This window comes from Brachionichthys hirsutus, chromosome 13 (genome assembly GCF_040956055.1).
Source record: "Brachionichthys hirsutus isolate HB-005 chromosome 13, CSIRO-AGI_Bhir_v1, whole genome shotgun sequence".
NCBI lineage: Eukaryota > Metazoa > Chordata > Actinopteri > Lophiiformes > Brachionichthyidae > Brachionichthys > Brachionichthys hirsutus.
The window spans coordinates 7,296,346-7,316,022 of record NC_090909.1 but is presented as its reverse complement, the minus strand read 5'-3'; the positions used below and the strand labels follow the sequence as shown (position 1 = coordinate 7,316,022).

The window sequence follows — 19,677 nt, the reverse complement described above, 5'->3', positions numbered from 1 at the left end:
TTGGCCACGGCTGCAGAAAAACAAAAAAAAAGAGCTTTTCCACAGCTGCACTTACCGAGTCTGCTACAATCAATGCACTGATGATCTGTAGTTAAAGGCATGAAAACATTCATTATAAAGCCATCTGAGCACGGTACGCATGGAGAAAACATCTGAGAACAAGTCTTCTTGCTTTTAAAAAAGAGACGCAGACTTCGGATTCCAACGCACAATCAATGTAAGAGAACGCAGAAATACACAAACTGATCTGGCGTTTGTCTCGAGCCGCCGCAGACAAGACGATTGAAGGTCGTCTCATTTACCAGAAAATAGATGAATCGATGGATGGATGATGGTATGGAAGTGGAATCATCTCCCATCAGACCTGAAAGCAAGGCATGGCTGCGATTTCGTCAGTGAATTTGACTATTAACACAACCGCTACTCTTCGCAGGTGGCGATGACACAATCCTGTAGTCGTGCTTCCAATGATCACAAATCCATTCTGTGTTTTTGCGTGGCGGCGGCGAAGAGGTCTCCGGCTTCACCAGTGGCGGCGACGGCCTGCGGCCCACAAACCCGACGACGGCCTGTCGGTGTAGAAAAGTCTCCATCTCCTCCGTGACCTGCACCGTGTGACGCACGCTTGTCGTCCCGCCGCGCCCTTCGCTCCGCCCAGGTCATCGCAGGTTGAGGACCAGAGACACGGTGAGGACGAGGCCCAGCAGCATTAGGAAAGGCAGCCAGGTCTTCAGGAACCCCGCGCAGCTGGAGCAGGCGGAGGAGAACGGAAACGCCAGTGAGGCAGCGAATGAGGAGAAGATTTGAAAGGGACATTTAGCCTGATGGTTACAGAAAAGAACTTCAAACATGGAGTTTTAGGTGAGGGGGGCGCCCTGCGATCGGGCGACTGGTAGCTAACAGCGACACGGCCCAAAACCAAAACATTCTCACGCACCTCTCAATATTTAACTTCACAACTGTCACCGCTTTCGTCTGAAACTCACTCCGCTGTTTAGAGCCACGACAAAAGCGTCTGTCTGGACCGCGACGGTGCCGAACGAAGACTCGCCTGAGCTCGACTTCCTCTGTGAGAAAGGAGAACTCGCTACGATAATTCCTGCTCATGGGTTGATGGCGGCTTCGTGTCGCTTTCGTCTTCCTATCCAGGACGGGATGATTTGTAGAATTCAACAGTCAGACTTTTTTTTTTTTTTTTAGCTTTCCCCGTATCGTTTTAAAAATAGATCATTACCATGTGTGTGTGTTGGATTTTACCCAAACAGACACACAACAGTCGCATTTGTTGCTGCGGCTCTTTTTATTCCCCGACTAACAAACGGTGATTGGCTTGTGGGCTCTCATGGCTGTTTTAGCTAACGATTGAAAACAGATGGCGTGACTTGCATCGCCACAGAAAGCAAAATCCCGACAAATCAACCGTCTTCACTTAAATTGGAACGCTCCTTCGGTTCTCTGCGCTACCCCCCCCCCCCAGGCCCCGGACACGTAGACCCGCCTTACCTGACGTGTTTTCCGTGGACCAGGACGAGGAGGCAGAGTTTGACCATGTTCCACGAGGAGCCGTTTTCATAGCGCATCAGATTCAGAGCCATGGCGACATGCGAGTGACAGTTGTCACAGCAGAGGTTGTGCTGTGGGGGGAGACGCAGAATGCAGATCGGCATCGCCACCACGTAGCAAACAGAAGACAAACCAACAACACTGTTCACTCACCATCCTGTGCTTATACTCCTCTGAAGCATCGTGCACCGCCGCGTCCCAGGCGTTGGAGCCGTTAGCGTAGACCTTGCTAACATCAAGCATCCAGTACCTTCAGTCAAAAGAAGGAAAAAAAGACATCGTCTGTCGGACGGGTGAAAGGATGTGTGCAGTGTACTTAAACTCCTTTATATTTCTGTTTACGTACTTTGTGGGTTTTCCAAAAGCCATGTTGTCTTCCTGCAAAAAGAAAAAATAAATGTTTACGGCCATTTGTCTCAACGGTTTCAGACGCCGTCTGGATTCTGCTGCCTCCTACCGATACACTAATGCTAAATGCAGAGGTAGAAACGTTCATTAAGCCCATTAGCTGCTAATTAGCTTTTTGAAAGATGGCGAACAAGTTAAGATGGTTTCGGTTTGGGATTTTAGGAAATTTGCCCCCCGGAACAAATTTTTTGCGTCTTCATCACCAGGTTCATTCAAGTGCCTAGAACAAAATTATCATGAGAGTTTGCAGCGTGTTAAAGTTGTGTTAAGCTTTGGCACCGATATGGGATGTAGAGATTCTACTTCGCTCTGTGGTCGTGTTCCGTTTTCAGATCGGACAGATCTGTGAAACAGACTTTTTTATTTAGAGAAAACCAAACCGGGAATGTTTTTTTTATTTCCTGTCTACATCTCAATACGTGTGAATGTAAATGTCTGAACTGTCGCTAAACTAATTGATTTAAAATCCCTATACAAACAAATAACAGCACTGCGAGCAAAACAGCGCGACCGCCTTGCAGAGTCGAACCTGCGAGTTTTTAAAATGAGGGCTACCATTTTTGAGCAGAAATAAATACGTTAGAACAAAGAGAAGAATAACACGTAAAGACTAAATAACAGAATAAGCTTAGCCTCCATTGTTCTAGTGTAGAGAGCAGAAAACGTCAAGGTGACTCATTTGAAGCTCACAGAACCACAGCCATTACTCACAGAGACAAAATAAGGTCCAGCAAAATCCCTGATGATTCCTGCGGAGGTGCAGATTCCCATGTGGCCAATGAATGGAAGCAGCCACCTGAACAAAAAAACCATGTTAACGTTATAACATGAAAGTAGTGCGTCTGAAAACCCGCAAGAAGACTGAAACAAAGAGTTCAAGTAGTCTCTCTTCTGACCAACCAGCGGAGCGTGAGATTCTAAAAAAATATTTTAAAATACAGTCCTCGTTATATTTATTGCAAAGGTATGAAAGTATGGCGTAAATACAATCAAAATTAAAAAGTACCAAGGAAAAAAAAACAACAACAACAAACATTTATAGGCTATGTCAAGATAAGACCCTCCATCGATCGTGATATACAGAGGTCACCATGGAAACCACTACCAACATCTGAAATCAATTCCAAAACAACTTATTGCCTTTCACAGACACAGAATCCAAATCTGGCACAACCAATTTCCCTAAAAAAAAAAAAAAAAAAAAAACGGACAAATTTCAACAATGAATAAATAAAATAACAAAATCCAAGTCAAAATATAACAACTTCTCATCCGAGCTAAAACCGAACATCTTGGAAAATGAGAGATGTTGAACTTTTCTTTTGCCAAAAAGTCCTAAATAAGAACACACTTGTAGTCACACTTAAACGGATGAAGTGGGGTCAGTGATTTATCAATGAACACCTGGAAATAGTGCGATTTCACAATGATGCATTCAGACACCTCCGGAGAAACCATAACTCACGGAACGGTTTTCAAAACAAAAGTATACTTTCCACATGAAATAAATCATGCACACATTATATTTTGGCAATTCTATGATATCAAAACTTTTGTCAATAATATAAAAAAAAACCTTTGTACTTCACTTATGGAGCTCAATCTGTTTTCTTGTTTGCTATTTATTTGATGTGTAGTATTTTTGATTCACTCGCAAATCATACTCGCAACGTTTGTTGTTGTTGTTGTTTTTTAATGATACATGTTATTTAAGGAAGTTAGCAGCAGGTCTGCTAGCTAGCAAAGCTAATGAAGCCGTCAGCGTCACACATCCAGAGCGTCAGGGAGCAGACTTACGACAACACGGGGATCGGTGTCCACACAACGCAGTACGGATACCGACAGGCCTCCGGGTCTACTTTCTCCGAGGCGATGTGGTAATTCTTCATGCTGTCTTTATCCACAACATCCGCCATCGCCAGCTTTGGGAAACGAACTTCATTTATAACACTTATAGCTGCGTCAAGCTAGCCAAACACACGGAAGAAAAACGGAACTTCACCTTCAAAATAAAATGAAACATGCCGTCGTTTTGGTGATGCGCTGACTATGCATATAACTAAATAGAGAGAAAGTCATGATGTATTACGGGACAATGTTATACTCTCGCAATTTTCTCAACATTTGAGCGAAATGCCGGCAGAGACGGGTTTATTATTCAATGTATGTTTGGTTATTATAGGTTTTGCTTTGAAAGGTCAAATCGGAAGTCTCTCCTGAAGTCAGTTTGTCAATAACAGCTTCACCAGCTTCCGGGTTCTGTGCTTCAAAATCGATTTACTGAAACTTTTGTTACGCCACTAGTTATGTTGCCTAACTTTGTGACCTAAGCTGAGAAATATTTACAGTTAAAGCAAACCGTGGCATTTATTACATTTTCTTAGAAATTAACACAAATTCAAATGTTGTAAACAATAATAAAACTATGTCAAAATGTTAATTTAGACATTTGTCCAGAGGACAGCGTTCGTCTTTTTGTTTATTAATTTATTTGTCATTTACAGTCTCACATTAAAAAAAATGAACGTATTGCAAATTTCCAGAACAACTTTGTTTATTGAAATTAAAACAGGAAAACGTTTGTCCAAGGACACTGATGTCCCGAATACACGGAAAGCCCAACATTCGTCACAGGAGATTAGGAGCAAACTGACATGAAGTTTAAATGTGGGAGAAGATGGTAAACTGACAAAATGAAAACCCACATTTATGATATCTACACATTTAGGGGCCCTAAGTGTGATTAAATTGAATTCTGTCCGGCTTGTTTTGAGGACTGATACCCGCAGACCGATGGATTGATGGACAAGGACAGTCCCACATGGCCCCTTTGGTTGGGGCATAGAAAAAAAGCCTGATGTTCACAGTATACTAACTAATGATGCACCAGTTAATCAGCTGATACATTGATTAATAAATTAATGCTTTGGCAGAAGCCTACACTCACAAGGCTGATAAACAAAAAGGGTTTACTGCAACAAAGACCCAACTATGCAACTCTTGATTATTTATATTAAAATAAGTATAAAAGATGAGCAACAGCATGAGAACTCATTTTGCTCTGAATGAAGAAAAACAATTATATCATTCTACAAACTCTTTTATGCACCGAACCTCCCCTCCAGTGTAATGCAGAAAGCCTCCTTTTGTTCTGCTGCCGGCAGAAGGAGAACCTTCCAGTGTAGCGGAGGTGGAGGGCTGCAGCTGTGGAAGGCGTTATCTGGTGCTGGAAACAAAGACCAACCCAAGGGATGAGCAGGAGCCCCGCGTTCCAGATACTGGCGCCCATTAGATGTGGCAGGTGATATATTGTGAGAAGGGCAAAAACAAACTGCTCAGCAAAAGCAAGGAGACGTTGATAAACGAAGGCACGGTGGGCTCATCATCAGGGGGCTGAGGGAATTCTCCAGCAAAATGCCACTTCGATATCTGGCTGAGGAATCCAAGCCAATTAGGCCAGAATATGTGCTGCTTTAGGGACTGCAACTTGGAGGCATGGTATCCTCGGTCAAGGGTCTTAAAAGTAAAATGTCAAGCGTCCTCTACTTTCCTCGTTCAACTCTGAGAAAAATGTAAATGCTTTTAGAAACACATTTGATAGTGTGTGATTAGTGAAGAAAAGAAAAGTAAAAAAACGGTACATTTTATTACAGGTAAAAATCGCGTCACTGAAAAACAAACAAACAAACAAACAAGTTGTCATTTTAAATCCCCACGGCCCCTTTTTAACAACTGTTACACTATTCCCAAGGTTCACTTTTACTTTTCATGTGTAAAGATTCCAAGAACAATTTATACCCTTTTGATGATGATCCAGATCACCATGTAAATCCAATTAGGAGTGGAATGAGCTGCTTGGCAGAGGTCTTGAGCTCTGAGTGCTTTTCTTTATGTTTGTTTTCCTTTTATATTGGTTATTTGGGATCAGTTGGACAAATTGTTTGAGGTTCTTTATCTTGAAATCAGGTTTTTAGACTCACAAAAATGAGTCAAACCTGACAAAACCTCATATTTTGAGGTCTGAGAATTGAGTGTTTAATCGGGGTTGTTAAACACACGATGCACAGAGAGCAGGAGAAATATTTAACGATGGGAGGCAAATCCTGAAATATAATAATCCAAACTTTGTATTTTAAGGATTTCTGAAAGCTGAACAAAAAACACGTAAATAGAGGTGAATTCCTGTTTCACTGTTGGCTCTGCACAACAAAAGGGAACACTGCCCCTCTGTGGATGTTCTAGAGAGTTACAGGACGAGCCTCAACAGACGCATGACTGGAAAACAGGTTGAACAACTTGAATACATGTTTGTGCCGTCGAGAAACCGAGCACCCGGTGCCAATCCCATTCCACATTCATGTTTAATCTATGTCTTTGGCTTAGGGATGAGGTGTTCACCGCTAGAGTTCACAGCTGTTGACATTTTTACCAAAAGAAATGTAATTAGGGGAAATAAAAACACAAAAAAATGGAAAGAAAAGCAACACGGTAGAAAAGCCCACACGTCACAGTGAATATCAGGGCAGTTATGATGACAGAGGGCTGAAACAGGAACACGATTGCAGTACTGAGTCAGCGTGTGTGTGTGTGTGTGTTCAGCACAAGGAAGCATGTAAATATTTGTAAGAGATAAATGGACAAAAGAGAGAAAACCTTAAACTCAGTACATCCATGTGATTCAACATTAACTTAGTCGTTTATTTGGTTTATTCTTTCTTCTTCGTGCAGTGTATTATTTCAAATAAAAGCTCCCAAGAAAATAATAATAATAATATATATATACAGTATATATATATTCTATATTACAGGCCTTTATTTTAAGATCAGAGAAATGCTTTGTTTTCTGACACACAGGTAGTGCAAATATCCTTACATTTTCTATTCAATTAAGATGTTAGATAAAATGATACAGGGACTGAATATCATGAATGTCACAATCAAAAACAGTATATGAAGAATTATATTTATATCATTATAGTCCAACGTGTGCCTGGCAGAATATTTGAAGCCATAATTCTAATTCTCCGAGGAAGTAAATGAACAGCAACATTACACAGCGTCTGCAGCACACGGCGTTTGACTGTGCATGTTCTCCTCACTTTATTTAATGTTCACAGTTTGTTTCTCTTTATAACTTTGTCGGTTGCTCTTTCACCTGTTCATTCTTTTATGTCAGTCTTTCACACCTCCCTGCCGACCTGCCTACTTCAAGGTTCTTCTGATGAAATCCTGCTTCTAATGTAAAACCAGGTCGTTTAGGACACTTGCAAACTACTTTCCTACGGGACAGAAGTGATTGTTGATTGTTAGAAATAGTTTCTAAGCAGCTGCAAAGCCAGTATCATCATTTCTCAGTGTGTAGATGAAACTTGCCGTTTCCTAATGTTTATTCAGTAGAATGTGCCGTCGGAGTGGGAAAAGCTTTCACATCTGTCGTTTTGGATCTCCCTCTTCTTCCCGGAATCCTTCAATATAAACACTCACAAATACGCAGAAAGCGAGGTACATTCTGTCTTTCACAAACTACTTCTGTGACATTCTTTGACATTGCAGGAAACTCAAGAAGGAAATGCTCAACTTGATCAAGCATAAACTTCATTTGTCCTCTCATGACACCAGAGAGCAACAAAATCTAGCTCAGTAGCTACAGTATTTTTTATTTCTTTTTTGCTTTCTAATCTAAATATTTCCTTTTAAGGAGATTCTGGAGAAAAACACAATTATTACCGGTATATACTTTCATATTTTTTCTTATTTAAAACAAAGAATTTGCAGACACTATAAATATATATATATACAGTATATATATGACATTAGGTTTACATTACAATCCAAAAATAAGCCTGAATGTCGGATGCAAACAAGGGATATCTTTGATGAATATAGACTGCAGGGAAAGAAGCTGAGATTCAGACAGCTTGGCAAAAATCTTGGATTTAATTTTGAATAATGTCCTGAAATATAACAAGACTCTGCAAAGTGGGCATTGGGAACATTCATTTAAAAATCTTTTACAGTATCTCAGTCAATTTCAACTTCTGCTTTTTGGATTAATAGGCCTTCCCGCCTAGAGCTAGATGGTGAAGACAAGAGCTCTGGCCAGATGAAACCAAAATGTTTCGGCCCAAATGCAAAAAGGCTGCTGTAAACCGGCTGCTTTCACATGTCAAGTGTTGAACAAAAAACAAAAGGTTTACACGGCTTAAGGTTCATGTTTGTGCTGCACAATATATTATATCACACCTGACATCACAATGTCAGCATGAAAGTGTCCACGCTGTCACGCCCTGCTATCAACCTCGATCCAGGAATCACCCCGATGCTGGAGATACAGCAACAAACTGCACGCATGAGAAAGTGACAAACAAAGCTCTACCGGCTGATGAAATAAGCGGACCGTCCTGCTATGGAGGACAATGAGGGATTTACATTTGAAGCGTAAATCATATGCATTTCAAATTTCACATACATACTGGATGGATCTTGATGTGGAAAAACATTCTGAAGAAGTGTCTTGGTCTAACGTAGATCCCATTAAATTTTGAGAGCGATCCGGATACCATGTCTACAAAAACAAATCTGGATTTTCCATTTACTTATAATGGAGGCGTTTTAAAATAATTGTTTTTTTATTGTAAAATAAATTCTGGATCTGATTCAGAATGAGGTCAGAAAAAAAAAGGAAATTTTAATATCGAAAACTCCATTTACGGATTCAAAAATCAGTTAAAAATACACATCAACTCCAATTCACTGACACCGAGAAGAATTTAGAACCTTTTGATGTCGATCCAGATCACCATGTGGACGGTGTAAATCCAATCACGAGGGGAATGAGCTGCTTAGCAGTGGTTTGTGCTCTCCGATGTTTCTCTAGTTTGCTTTTAAATGAAATGCTGTGGTCATGGCTGCTGCTGCCCCTGTGATGCAGGTCTGAGCCTGTTTGGACCTGTTAAAGCTGTAATAGAGTTCTGCCAGTCTCAAAGAATGTCGTGGGTGTGAAATGACAATGGATAGAATACCTGTCTAAGCCGTTCCCCACCATAATTAATGTCTAATCCTAAAGCAACTCCCTCTGAAACCACACAGTCTGAGGACGTTTTTCATTAGGGATAAGTAAGTTTAATGCCCGTTGCGTTCAATGACGCTTCATAAAAAAAGGATTTCCTGCTATTTGAACCTGATCATCTATCATATCTTTCAAACTTTCGTTTCAGAGTAATTTATGTAACTTTTCGGTGGTTTCAGGAAACCTCCCCTGTGCTGCTCCACCCAGTGCACGACAGGGTTTCCGCTTTTTCTTTTCAAAATAAAACTATCCGCATTGGTTTATTTGTGTAGTCAATAGCTTTATTAAGAATTAGCCATTTTGTTCTCTGTTTTAAAATTGCTTGTGCAACTATTTATAGGGCATGTTTTGTGCTCAATTGATTTTTGGGACTATAAAAAAAAAAATCAACAACACTTTTTTTTTTATAAACAATCATGGCGGCTTTGACCAATTCACCGACAAATCTGATGTCTTTCGTGCTTTTATTTCTTGTGGCATCTCCATTTTGACTTCCGTTCCCAGACTAATGTCGCTCGGTGGCTTGACGCTTCCTCCCACCTTGAATTGAACGTAATATTTAGGCTGGCGAGACGCAGGAGGGAGCGGCGATAAAGAAGAGAAGACGGGACGAACGCGAGGTGAGGCGTCGCCAGGTGCTACTTTACGGAGCTGTAAGGCCGTGGCGGTGATGCGTTCACTGCGGGCGGGTTTACGCAACTTTAGACAGTTGTCTGAATTGGACATTTGAAGGACCAAACGATTAGTCTTTACGTAATTTACGGGTAAATTCACCGTAGAGACACCCAGAAGCCAAACACGCAGGAACACGTTCTCCCAGGGGCGTGGACGGGTTCAAAGAAATGTGTTGCATTTTCTACTGCTGCAACAATTTAACATTCTGCATCTAAAATGGGAATAAAATTGCGAAACTAGCCAGCAGATATGAGCGTGTACCTCCGCCATTATCATCAAAACGTGAAGTCTCCATGTCCCAATAAAACTACAACAACCGGTTATCATTGTTTACCAGAGGTACAGTTGAAAAGTATTTATACAAAATTATTTACTTGATTAAAAAAACAAATGTGCACCACCTAAGTGTGTATATGCATATAATCATTTTCTCTTCTTTATAGAAAAATGTAATGAATTTTTGAGATTCTTAAATTTTAGAATAGGATTCAATCGAATATTCTTTATTGCATCACACGACTTCCATTGCGCCACTGAAACTAAGGCTGTGTTCCACATTACCAAAATGTTTTTTTTTATTGTTAATGTGGAACAAATAATAATGTGTGAAAAATAAAGATCTGATTTAACCTCCTTGACGGTAGCAGCGCTGTTCAGGTTACTGCTCCAGCAGGAATTGTTGGCGAGCCGGTTGGACCACCCGACGCACAAAAAGAGTCGGATAGCTAATTGTTAACGGCGTCATAGCACAAATGTTTTCATCTGACACTTTCCCTCCAAGTCAGGCCTGCTCAGCAGCGACGAGCTCTTCCTCTCACCGCTGCCGTTTGGCTAAAAGCAGAGTTACTTTGGTATTTTGTGCTCAAAAGTCCATGCTGAGGACATTTAAAGAAGGAAAAGCATTTAGCGGCTAACTTAAGATGGATATACAGTGAACCAAAAATGGCTTCCAAGATGGGGCGGACGGCGCTTTGTTCAGGGGAGCCTTAACCCTCGGTGAGAGGGTCAGATCAGCGGTGTTGCGTGTTGTGATATATGCTTTTGCCATTATCAACCCACATAAAAAGCTCACTGTGTGGGGGGGGGGCGGTGATTCTTAATATCTCTGCAGGGAACCATCCAGTGTGCATCGCCTCGACTACTGGCAGCCATGGCGACCATCGTAATGGAGCGACTTGGGCGAATGTTCATCAGTCTGCAGCAGATCAAGGAGGTTCCCCGGATGCTGACGGAGGCTGCTCCCTCCATGCCCGGCACTGTGAGGGACACCGACGTCCCTCACTTCTTCAGGGAACGCTACATCTGCAGCGGCTACCGGCCGCTCAACCAAGGCTGGCGTTACTACTTCCTGTCTTTATTCCAGCGCCACAATGAGACCATTAACGTCTGGAGTCACCTGCTGGCGTTTTTAATTTTTCTGGTTAAATTAGGGCAGCTGACTGAGACCGTGGACTTTGTCGCTGACCGCCATTCCTGGCCCCTGCTGGTCGTCATCCTGTCCTCCTTGATCTATTCTGCAATAAGCGTAACGGCTCATCTACTGGGTGGCAAGTCTGAACTGTGCCACTATACGTTCTTCTTTCTGGACTACATCGGAGTGGCGCAGTATCAGTATGGCAGCGCTTTAGGTCACTTTTACTATGCTGTGGACGAGAGCCTGCACAGACGCGTGCGCGGCGTCTTCATGCCCCTTGCCGCTGTCCTCAGTTGTCTATCTTGTCTGGGGTGCTGCTGTGGCAAATACTGCAACTACAGCTTACCGAATTGGGTACGCAAGCTGGGCCAGGTGATTCCCGCGGTGCTCGCGTATCTCTGGGACAGCAGCCCCGTGACTAACAGACTCCTGTCGTGGTCCGCAGCCAGCGACGACCCGGCCATGATCTATCACTTTGGCCAGGTGGCTCTATTTCTCTGCTGTGCCTTCTTCTTCTCCTTCCCCGTGCAGGAGCGCTACTTTCCCGGTCGGTGCGATTTTATTGGACAGAGTCATCAGGTGTTTCATGTTTTCGTGTCTTGCTGCACGCTGTGTCAGATCCACGCCACGCACCTCGACTTTGTGGGCCGCAGGACGCTGTACGCGAAGCTGCACGGGAGCGACGACGCCGTCCTGTTCGTCGGACAGTATGTGCTGACGTTGGCCGTGTGCACGTTAATCGCTGTCTTCATTCTGAGCAAAGTTAAACAAAAGCTAGACTTGGAGAACAAGTCAAAGTAGTTAGAATACCGTCGTTGCTATGGTATCGAGCTGCAAACGCATTCACGTGCCTTTCCTTTTAGGCTTGCTGCTTTGACAGAAAGGGATCTTACTCCGTATATTTACTGCAGGAAAACAAAACGGCTGTTGAAGCATTTCATGACACTGTGGTGCTGATTGTAGCATGGCTGATTCACAATGTTAAGAATTAATATTATGGTACTGATGTAGAATTTCTTGACTCATTTCAATTTTGCTATTCATGCGTTTAGAAAAGGGTTGTGTTCTTCTGGAAAAGGGAGTGTGAGAAAATGACTTTCGTACTGGGGGTATATTCCATCCAAACTAATTTATTTTAAGAGTTAATTTTGGAAAATTATTTTTAAATTGTTTTTAATGCGACACACTGATCAAAGTGCATGTTGGATGAAGTGCCTTAATAACATTTGTTTGCTGATTTTATATTTGATTACTGGTTTTTCCTGTTATTTACTCAGATAATGGCTCAGTGGAATCGAAAGCCTTAAGATTTTCCATTTTCAGGGATTTATGCAGGTGTAAAATCTACGAGGACACATTATGGGGCAACCTTGTTTTGTTGTTACGTTGTTAACGTTCAATTTTGGATATTGTTTAACCCGCTACCTTTAAATGTACATAATAAAGCTTTATACTTTGTCACGATGGGTCATATGCACAATACATTCTTAATTAAATCTATATTTATTTTATACTAGTATGTAGTATGCAGTAATTGTATTTTGTATTGTTTTCTACATTGTTTCGGCCGTCACAGTATTGTCTTAGTATACATTTTGTTTCTGCCTTTTGTATCAAGGAAAAAAAAAGTGAGATTGAGTGTTTCAGCAAAACTACAATATCCATCCATCCTGTAGATGAGATGATCTCAATCGGCTCATCTACAGCCACTTATCCACCTTGCAGTTTAGGGGTCTTATGGAGCCCATCACAGGCGGTGTACACCCCGGATGAGACGCCAGCTTATCGCGGGGCTTTACGAAAGGCAAACGAGCACACTCTCACTCCTACGAACAATTTGTTGTGATTAATTCACCTCGGCTGCATGTTTTCGGAGGTGGCAGGAAGCCAGAGAATCTGGAGAGAACATAAACTCCGTGCAGAAAGGAACCGAACCTTGAACCTTGCTGCCCCCGCCAAACTGTCTTTGGGAAATAATGTTTCCTGTGATCAGCATGTAAGAGCTTGCTTCAGCTATGACTACACCCCCCCACACACACCATTTATTTCCAGCAGTGCTGCCCATTTCAACTCCTGACTGTGCTGGTCGGTGTCAAGGTTTCTTCTCACAACGTGATTGCAGTAAAAAATGAAAAAGAAACTGATAATGAAATGTGGTTTGAGGTGGGTGCAGGGAAGTGGGTTGAACGTTGCACACAGGAAAAGGAACAACATGTCGTTATTACCTTTAATATACGGCGTAAATGGTACGTAATGTCCAACATGAAGGCATACAATGCGTTTCACCCAGTACTACCTTCAGTAGTGGAACCGCCTGTTTATCGCATGATCTGATGTTATCTAATCCAACATGTACAATAACTGCATTTCAAACCACGTCGAGGACAGTGAACTGAAAGAGTGTACGATGAGGGCTTTGTGTACACAAGACAGACTGGTTGAAATAGGAGAAGGCAAACCCAACAATCTTAAATGTGTCTCATCTTTGGTGTACTTCGATGCTGATGTCAGGACGATTGAGACACACAACAAAAACATGAGGGTGAAAACCTGTTTTGCTTGTTCCTATCTGAAAAACGTATGTCTCCAGCAGGCATAGGCGAGCTAGGCGATTGCCTAGGGCGCCACCTGCTGGAGGGGGCGCCACTCCAAGCCTCGAAAAAAAATATATATATATATATATTAAAAAAAAGGAAAATAATAAACTAATAAACGTATGTTAGGAAGCCCATACTATTAGTTTGGCGTTGTACGGCTCATAGACGCGTTTTCAGCCGATAATTGTTCGTTCTGACGTGAGTTGTCACATGTCCCATGTTCGTGAACACACCATGGTTCTCCGACGCCTTTGAATGCGTCATCTCCGTGTGCAGCGTCGAAGCTGGAATAGTTTCCCTCTCCATACGACGGTAGAACGCCATTATACCGTCTACTGTGAATATGCAAGAATTGACCCCTCGCAACCGTAAACAAAATTTATAAACAGATTTAAGTTCTTTACTAAAATGAATGTAATCTGTAGGGAGAGAGGTTTTTTTTACTTTTATTTTGCAAAGGTTTGGCCTCTATTTTTTCTAAATTTTTGTAAAAGATTTTATAAATGTGTGAAATACCTTGGCCAACACATTTAAGAGATTGTAAATAAGAAGATTGATTGATCCATTCCTGTTGTGTACCTTTGGAGAGGATTTCATGGATGATGTCCTTTTGTTTTCTGTTGAAAGTAATGTCAAAAGCCTTTTTTTATTTTATTTAAGACTGTCATTGATAGCTGCTTAAGCTCCTCAGTATTTCACTCCTAAGGTGGCGCATCACTGTAGAAGCTCGCTGTAAGGCTGTATATACTGACAATAAAGTAAAGGACATGATTTAACATCATTTTATTGTGCATAACGTGATCAATATATCAACTTTTTTGCATCTTTCATTAATCCAAATTGAACAGTTAACACATTTTTATGCATCGCACCATTACTATGCATCGTTTGTTGCAGCTGAAAATGACTGGAGCTTGAATGACGGACTGGAGGACTCGACAGTAACAAAAAGTAGAAAGCAAAGGGCAAGGATAGCAACACAGGCTTTGACGAGTAAAGACAATCAAATCAATATTCCCAAAGACCATAAGATGCTTCTCAATATTTGGCATCATTTCAATTCTTTAAGGTACGTGCCCTTCTGGGGTGTAGAAATTCTTATCCCATTTGAAATGCAACATGCCCAGAGAATCTGTGACCTCTTTCATGGCGCTGTCTGCGGCCTTCTTCCTGTTCTCGTCTGTGTAGGTTTCAGAAGTTGGTCTCACTTTCTCTTCTAATTCTTTCTCCTTTTTGAGCAGGTTACTCAGACTCTCAACTTCAGCACAGCTGCCATAAGGCCATTCTTTCTTTTCGCTCGTAGTCAAACCAAACAGATTCGCGCATGATCTGCAAGGAGCCATTGGATTTCCGTCACTGAGATTAAACGCCTGACACCTGACATCGCCTGGAATTTTGATGGTTCCATCAAAGTAGGCCTTCTTTTCCTTCTTCGGATAGTAGGTCATCGCTGCACCTGCCACATAAAGCTCCCAGCCGCTGAGGCAGTCTGCTCCTGTCACAATTCGGCCAGGATCGCGGCCAGTGGTGGAAAAGGAGACTCCATAGTGTCTCTCTGACTGGTTCAACTGGGAGACACAAATGGTGAAGCACACCAGGTCTGTGGCTTGATCCTTCCTCAAGTCATGGATGAGCTTTTGCAGATCTGCAATGATTTCACTTTCCTTCTCTTGTCCGGTCAGATAGACAGTCTGCAAGCGATAACAAAGGGTAATGGGTAATGCCTTGTGTGTATCTGCTGTGATGTAACGAATCAATAACAGTAATAGCCAAAGTGAGGACGAATGATTGTGTCATATTTTGATGAGCCATGATCCTACCATGTCCAGCACGCATGAAATTGGACTCCGCCTGGGTATCTGGGTGGGATAGCATTTAAAAGGCTTCGGGTAATGACCCTTCAAGATGTTCATCAAGTCTTGTTCGATCACAATATCTTGAGGGCTATATTTGGGTCTGTTGATCTCTCCCAAAAAGAAGATGATGTGAAGAATCTATTTGATCAAAACACATTGACAGAAAGTGTTGGTGAGAGTCAAGGTCAAATACACTGACACAGAAACTTTAAATACCAGTATACACCAGTACCGTACTTAATATTTTCAGAACCGTCAGACGTACCTCATCCACCAACATGGAAGGTTGTTTGGGAGCCATTCCCACAATCTTCTTGATAACCAGGAAGGCATTTCTTCTGAAAAAGTCTTTCTTTTCCAGAAATTCCTCTTCCCTTAAAATAAAACCACAAATTGAGTTGGATTTTTTTTATTTTAAACAAATGCAACAGTAACCACTTCTAATCCAGATACTCGACTCACCTTGTCATTGCCCTTGGGTTCATCTGATAAGATAAAATAAGATAAGATAAGATAAGATAAGATACAACTTTATTAATCCCGAAGGAAATTCTGGTTCCAGGTTACTCCAACGAATTACAGTAAATAATAAAATAGAAATATTCAAAAAAAGTGTATGCACTGAACAGAATAAAGATAACACAAAATAGGAGAAAAGATATGTACAAAAAGTCAGGAGTTATAATAAATAAAGTGCAGATGATATAACATGATTTAATAGCAAAATGATTGCACCTGATAGTGATCGTGATAGAGTCTGAGATGAAGAAACCTTTATTGCACATGTTCATTTCAATGGGTGAAAGGCGAAATAAGATAGAACCCATTACAGCAATTACACACTGCACAAATAACTGGCATAAAGTAAGCAAAGTATGATTTAAACATAATGGCATGGGACGCTGGCTAACAGCTTAGAAGCAGCTACTCACCGTGCCAGCAGAGCGCAAATGAAGGACCCAGAATCAAACGTCCACTCCCTTTTAAAGTCCATGAACTTGGCTGGAACCCAAACTTCAGCTCCCACACACACAGATAACAGGTTTATCGTGAAAGCGAGGCGGCTTTGCTGGAAAATTACTGGACATGCAATGTCTACCAGCACAATGGTAGCCATGATTGTGAGATTGTGCCACAGACCGCGCGTTGTAAAATTGGCTGCGGTGTTGCCTCTGAATTTCCAGTGAATTTAATCATGCTGACTAAATATGAAACTGGAGGCGTATCAAATACAGGATCTAGGTTTGGCCATGAAATCTTTCTGTTCAGATGCCATAAAAGTTAACACAGAACTCCAGTTCCTTAAATCTATTAATGATCAGTCAGTACACTATAAACAGCCATTTTGAAAACTCACTTGGACTTCCCTCCCCCCCGACTTCTTTAAGTGAAACAGTATTCAGCTTGTGCCTCGCTGCTGTCCAACAATTGTTTAGTATTGAACTGCAGTATGTTCTTGTGTACAGTAGTAACAAACAATGCAGTATAAGCAGTAGATGTATAATGTAGTAAATGTGACTGCAAAGTTGTGTTCCGTATTGATGTGTGCACATTAAATGTTTGTTGGTCCTCCTGAATGCGTTTTACTTGTGGACTCTCTTCTCAATCATTCCCGTTCATCATTCGTTTCAGTCTCAAACAAACATTTGGATCTTGTGGATCTTGCTTTATGCCAGCCTCCTTGAACAGTCCAGGAAAACTTTTGTACGGTTCACTAAACTGCCTTCCGTCATATTGCCACACAAAAAAAGAAATAAAACAAGTTTTCTTTACATGGATCTGCTTCATGTCAATTTAATAAAACTAGAACATTATACGACCCTGAAAACCTCCTCCTCACATTTGGAATAATATCTTTATTAACAGTCGATTATAAATTGTCAACAAAAATATTTCTCACTTTGACAGATCTGGATCTATTTCTATTTTTTTCTCCCGATTATTCATCAATGCTTGCACATGAAATCCATTCGAGCATCTGAATCCATGTCTCTGTACCTGTTATTGTGCTTTGACTACTGGCCCCCTCCAAATATATATTTTACGATCCCAGATTAAGATTATAATTCTGATCTGAAAATAATCCAGTTGCACACACAGACTGTAGGTCAGGTTTGTTTCGTTGTTGTACTGTACTTGTATTGTGATGACAATTTTAAAAAAAGCATTCCATAAGTGCCCCACACACACACACACACACACACACACACAGACCAGTATCTTTCTTTGTTTTCTACTCCAACAGGAATATAAATATCTGGACGCTCTACTGGTCATTTAGAACTGAAGAAGCCTCTTTGATGAGACGTGAAACGTCTTCAAACAAACTTGAACAAGTCCAGTTGATTCTTGGTTTTTGCTCTTCGTGAACCCAAATGGGGCGACCGTATGTCCTCATGATAAATCAACGAATTTGTCCTTATATTGATTACCACTGAGTCATTTGTTTATTGATTTTAATAAAACACACAGATGCAGGTTATTGATGACATTTTATTTTCCAACCATCAACTTAAACAAAAGAAAACCAGATGCATCAATTGCAGAATCCTGAGGAGACAGGGGGGGGGGGGGGGGAAATTGATCAGTTAATACAGAATAAAGATAAAAAATAATGATGAAGTTACCCACATGTTTATTTGAGAGCGGCCAGTAATTTGGATTTCTCTGCTGTCACCAGTTTACGATGTGCCTCGTCCAAACGCTTCCCCACGGCACCCTTCCTCACTTCATCCCAGTCTTCCTGAGTCTGCATGCAACCAGAAATACCAGTATCAGATCTCAATCACAAACTCATGCTCTCCCCAGCAGCTGAACCTCTCACCATATCTTTGAAGGCCTCCCCATTGTAGTAACTCTTGGATGCTGGATACTCCATTCCCTCGTCACACAGCTGCTTCAGGCTTGACGCCACCACATGGAGTTCTTCTTGCTCGCCATCGTAGGCGTATATCTTCCCTTCATCGCAGGTCATCAGAACCAGCTGGTCACAGCAGCATGAGGTCCCCTTCACCACGCCTATGACCTGCATGCTTACTACCTGAGGAAGGTAGAATTTCCCCCATCCATTCACCTCGCGATGTTTGCCGCTGTAGACGGTGTCATCCAGGCCTCCTATCGTCCACGCGGCACCGGCTGGATTCTTCAGGAGGGAAGACTTGTGTCTGTTTCTGGACACAACATCTGAAACCCATGTCAAGTAATCTGGATCTGCAAAATATATTAGACAAAAGGGAGTTTGAATGTTTTGTGATGGTAAATGTTTCAGATTGTCAGGCAAGGATGTCTGGTGCCCTACCTTGTTGTCCGTGGCGCTGGAGGAAATTAAGCATCTCAGATGCTGGTCTGGTGCATAGAAATGAGATTGAGTTAATTCAACAGAGATAAAAGTAGAACTGATACTCAACACTGTTTAATAAATCATTACACTCATGTGCTGATTTACCATTAATCTTCCATTGGCTGCACATGTTAGGATCTTGTAATTGTTTTACAACATCCTAATATGTGCATTGAAACCTCATTTTTCAGAAGATGCCACTTACATGGACGTTGTCACTGGATTACGCTGCATTCTGGATCACTGTCACCTGGAAAGCAAAGTTTGTAGTCAACGCAGTGGTGGGAGAATACTCAAACCCAGGTACAGAAACATAAAAATTAAAAACTCGATGGACTGTCCCGCAATTCTGTACTATTTTGCATAAAGCACAAGGTACGACTTTATGCCGTGCCGTCCCTCATATAAAATATACAATCACATTTAAGACTTTAAAAAAAGAAAACTGAGCAAAATGCGCAAAACAACACGCTGTATGTACGCAGCAATTATTTATTTTGTTTTAGATTAATAAAAAAAAAAATCTAACAAATCCTTAATCGTTACGGAAAATAGATTACCAAGTCTGTCGGATAAACAAACGTCTTCGTTAGGGAGAAAGCAACTTCTTTCGGGAAGCGAAGGTGGACTTATTATCGACTGTCGCCCCGCCCCATTAGCTGTGCTGCCTTCAGGTGCATCAGAGGCTGCCGTAACAAACGCAACTGTTCGTGGACAGGACGTTGCTCTTGATCTCAGGAACGGAGGATCTGGAC

At 41.6% G+C, this 19,677-nt stretch overlaps 2 protein-coding genes and 1 long non-coding RNA gene across 3 annotated transcripts; 1 reads left to right on the top strand and 2 right to left on the bottom strand.

Annotated features, from left to right (window-relative positions):
- Positions 1-659: 659 nt before the first annotated feature.
- On the bottom strand, positions 660-3,890 carry tmem222b (transmembrane protein 222b). Its single transcript, XM_068747403.1, has 6 exons — positions 3,769-3,890; positions 2,683-2,767; positions 1,910-1,941; positions 1,717-1,813; positions 1,504-1,634; positions 660-747 (listed from the first exon to the last, which is right to left on the bottom strand). Exons 1-6 carry the CDS (start codon positions 3,885-3,887, stop codon positions 660-662), a joined length of 552 nt encoding a protein of 183 aa, XP_068603504.1. The 5' UTR covers positions 3,888-3,890.
- Positions 3,891-9,650: 5,760 nt separating this feature from the next.
- On the top strand, positions 9,651-12,563 carry paqr7a (progestin and adipoQ receptor family member VII, a). The gene is made up of 2 exons (XM_068747147.1): positions 9,651-9,660; positions 10,827-12,563. Exon 2 carries the CDS (start codon positions 10,866-10,868, stop codon positions 11,928-11,930), a length of 1,065 nt encoding a protein of 354 aa, XP_068603248.1. The 5' UTR covers positions 9,651-9,660; positions 10,827-10,865; the 3' UTR covers positions 11,931-12,563.
- A 3,105-nt stretch (positions 12,564-15,668) lies between these two features.
- Positions 15,669-16,069, bottom strand: LOC137903501 (uncharacterized). Its single transcript, XR_011105764.1, has 3 exons — positions 16,045-16,069; positions 15,848-15,956; positions 15,669-15,720 (listed from the first exon to the last, which is right to left on the bottom strand). It is a non-coding gene; the product is annotated as an uncharacterized lncRNA (long non-coding RNA).
- Positions 16,070-19,677: the final 3,608 nt, after the last annotated feature.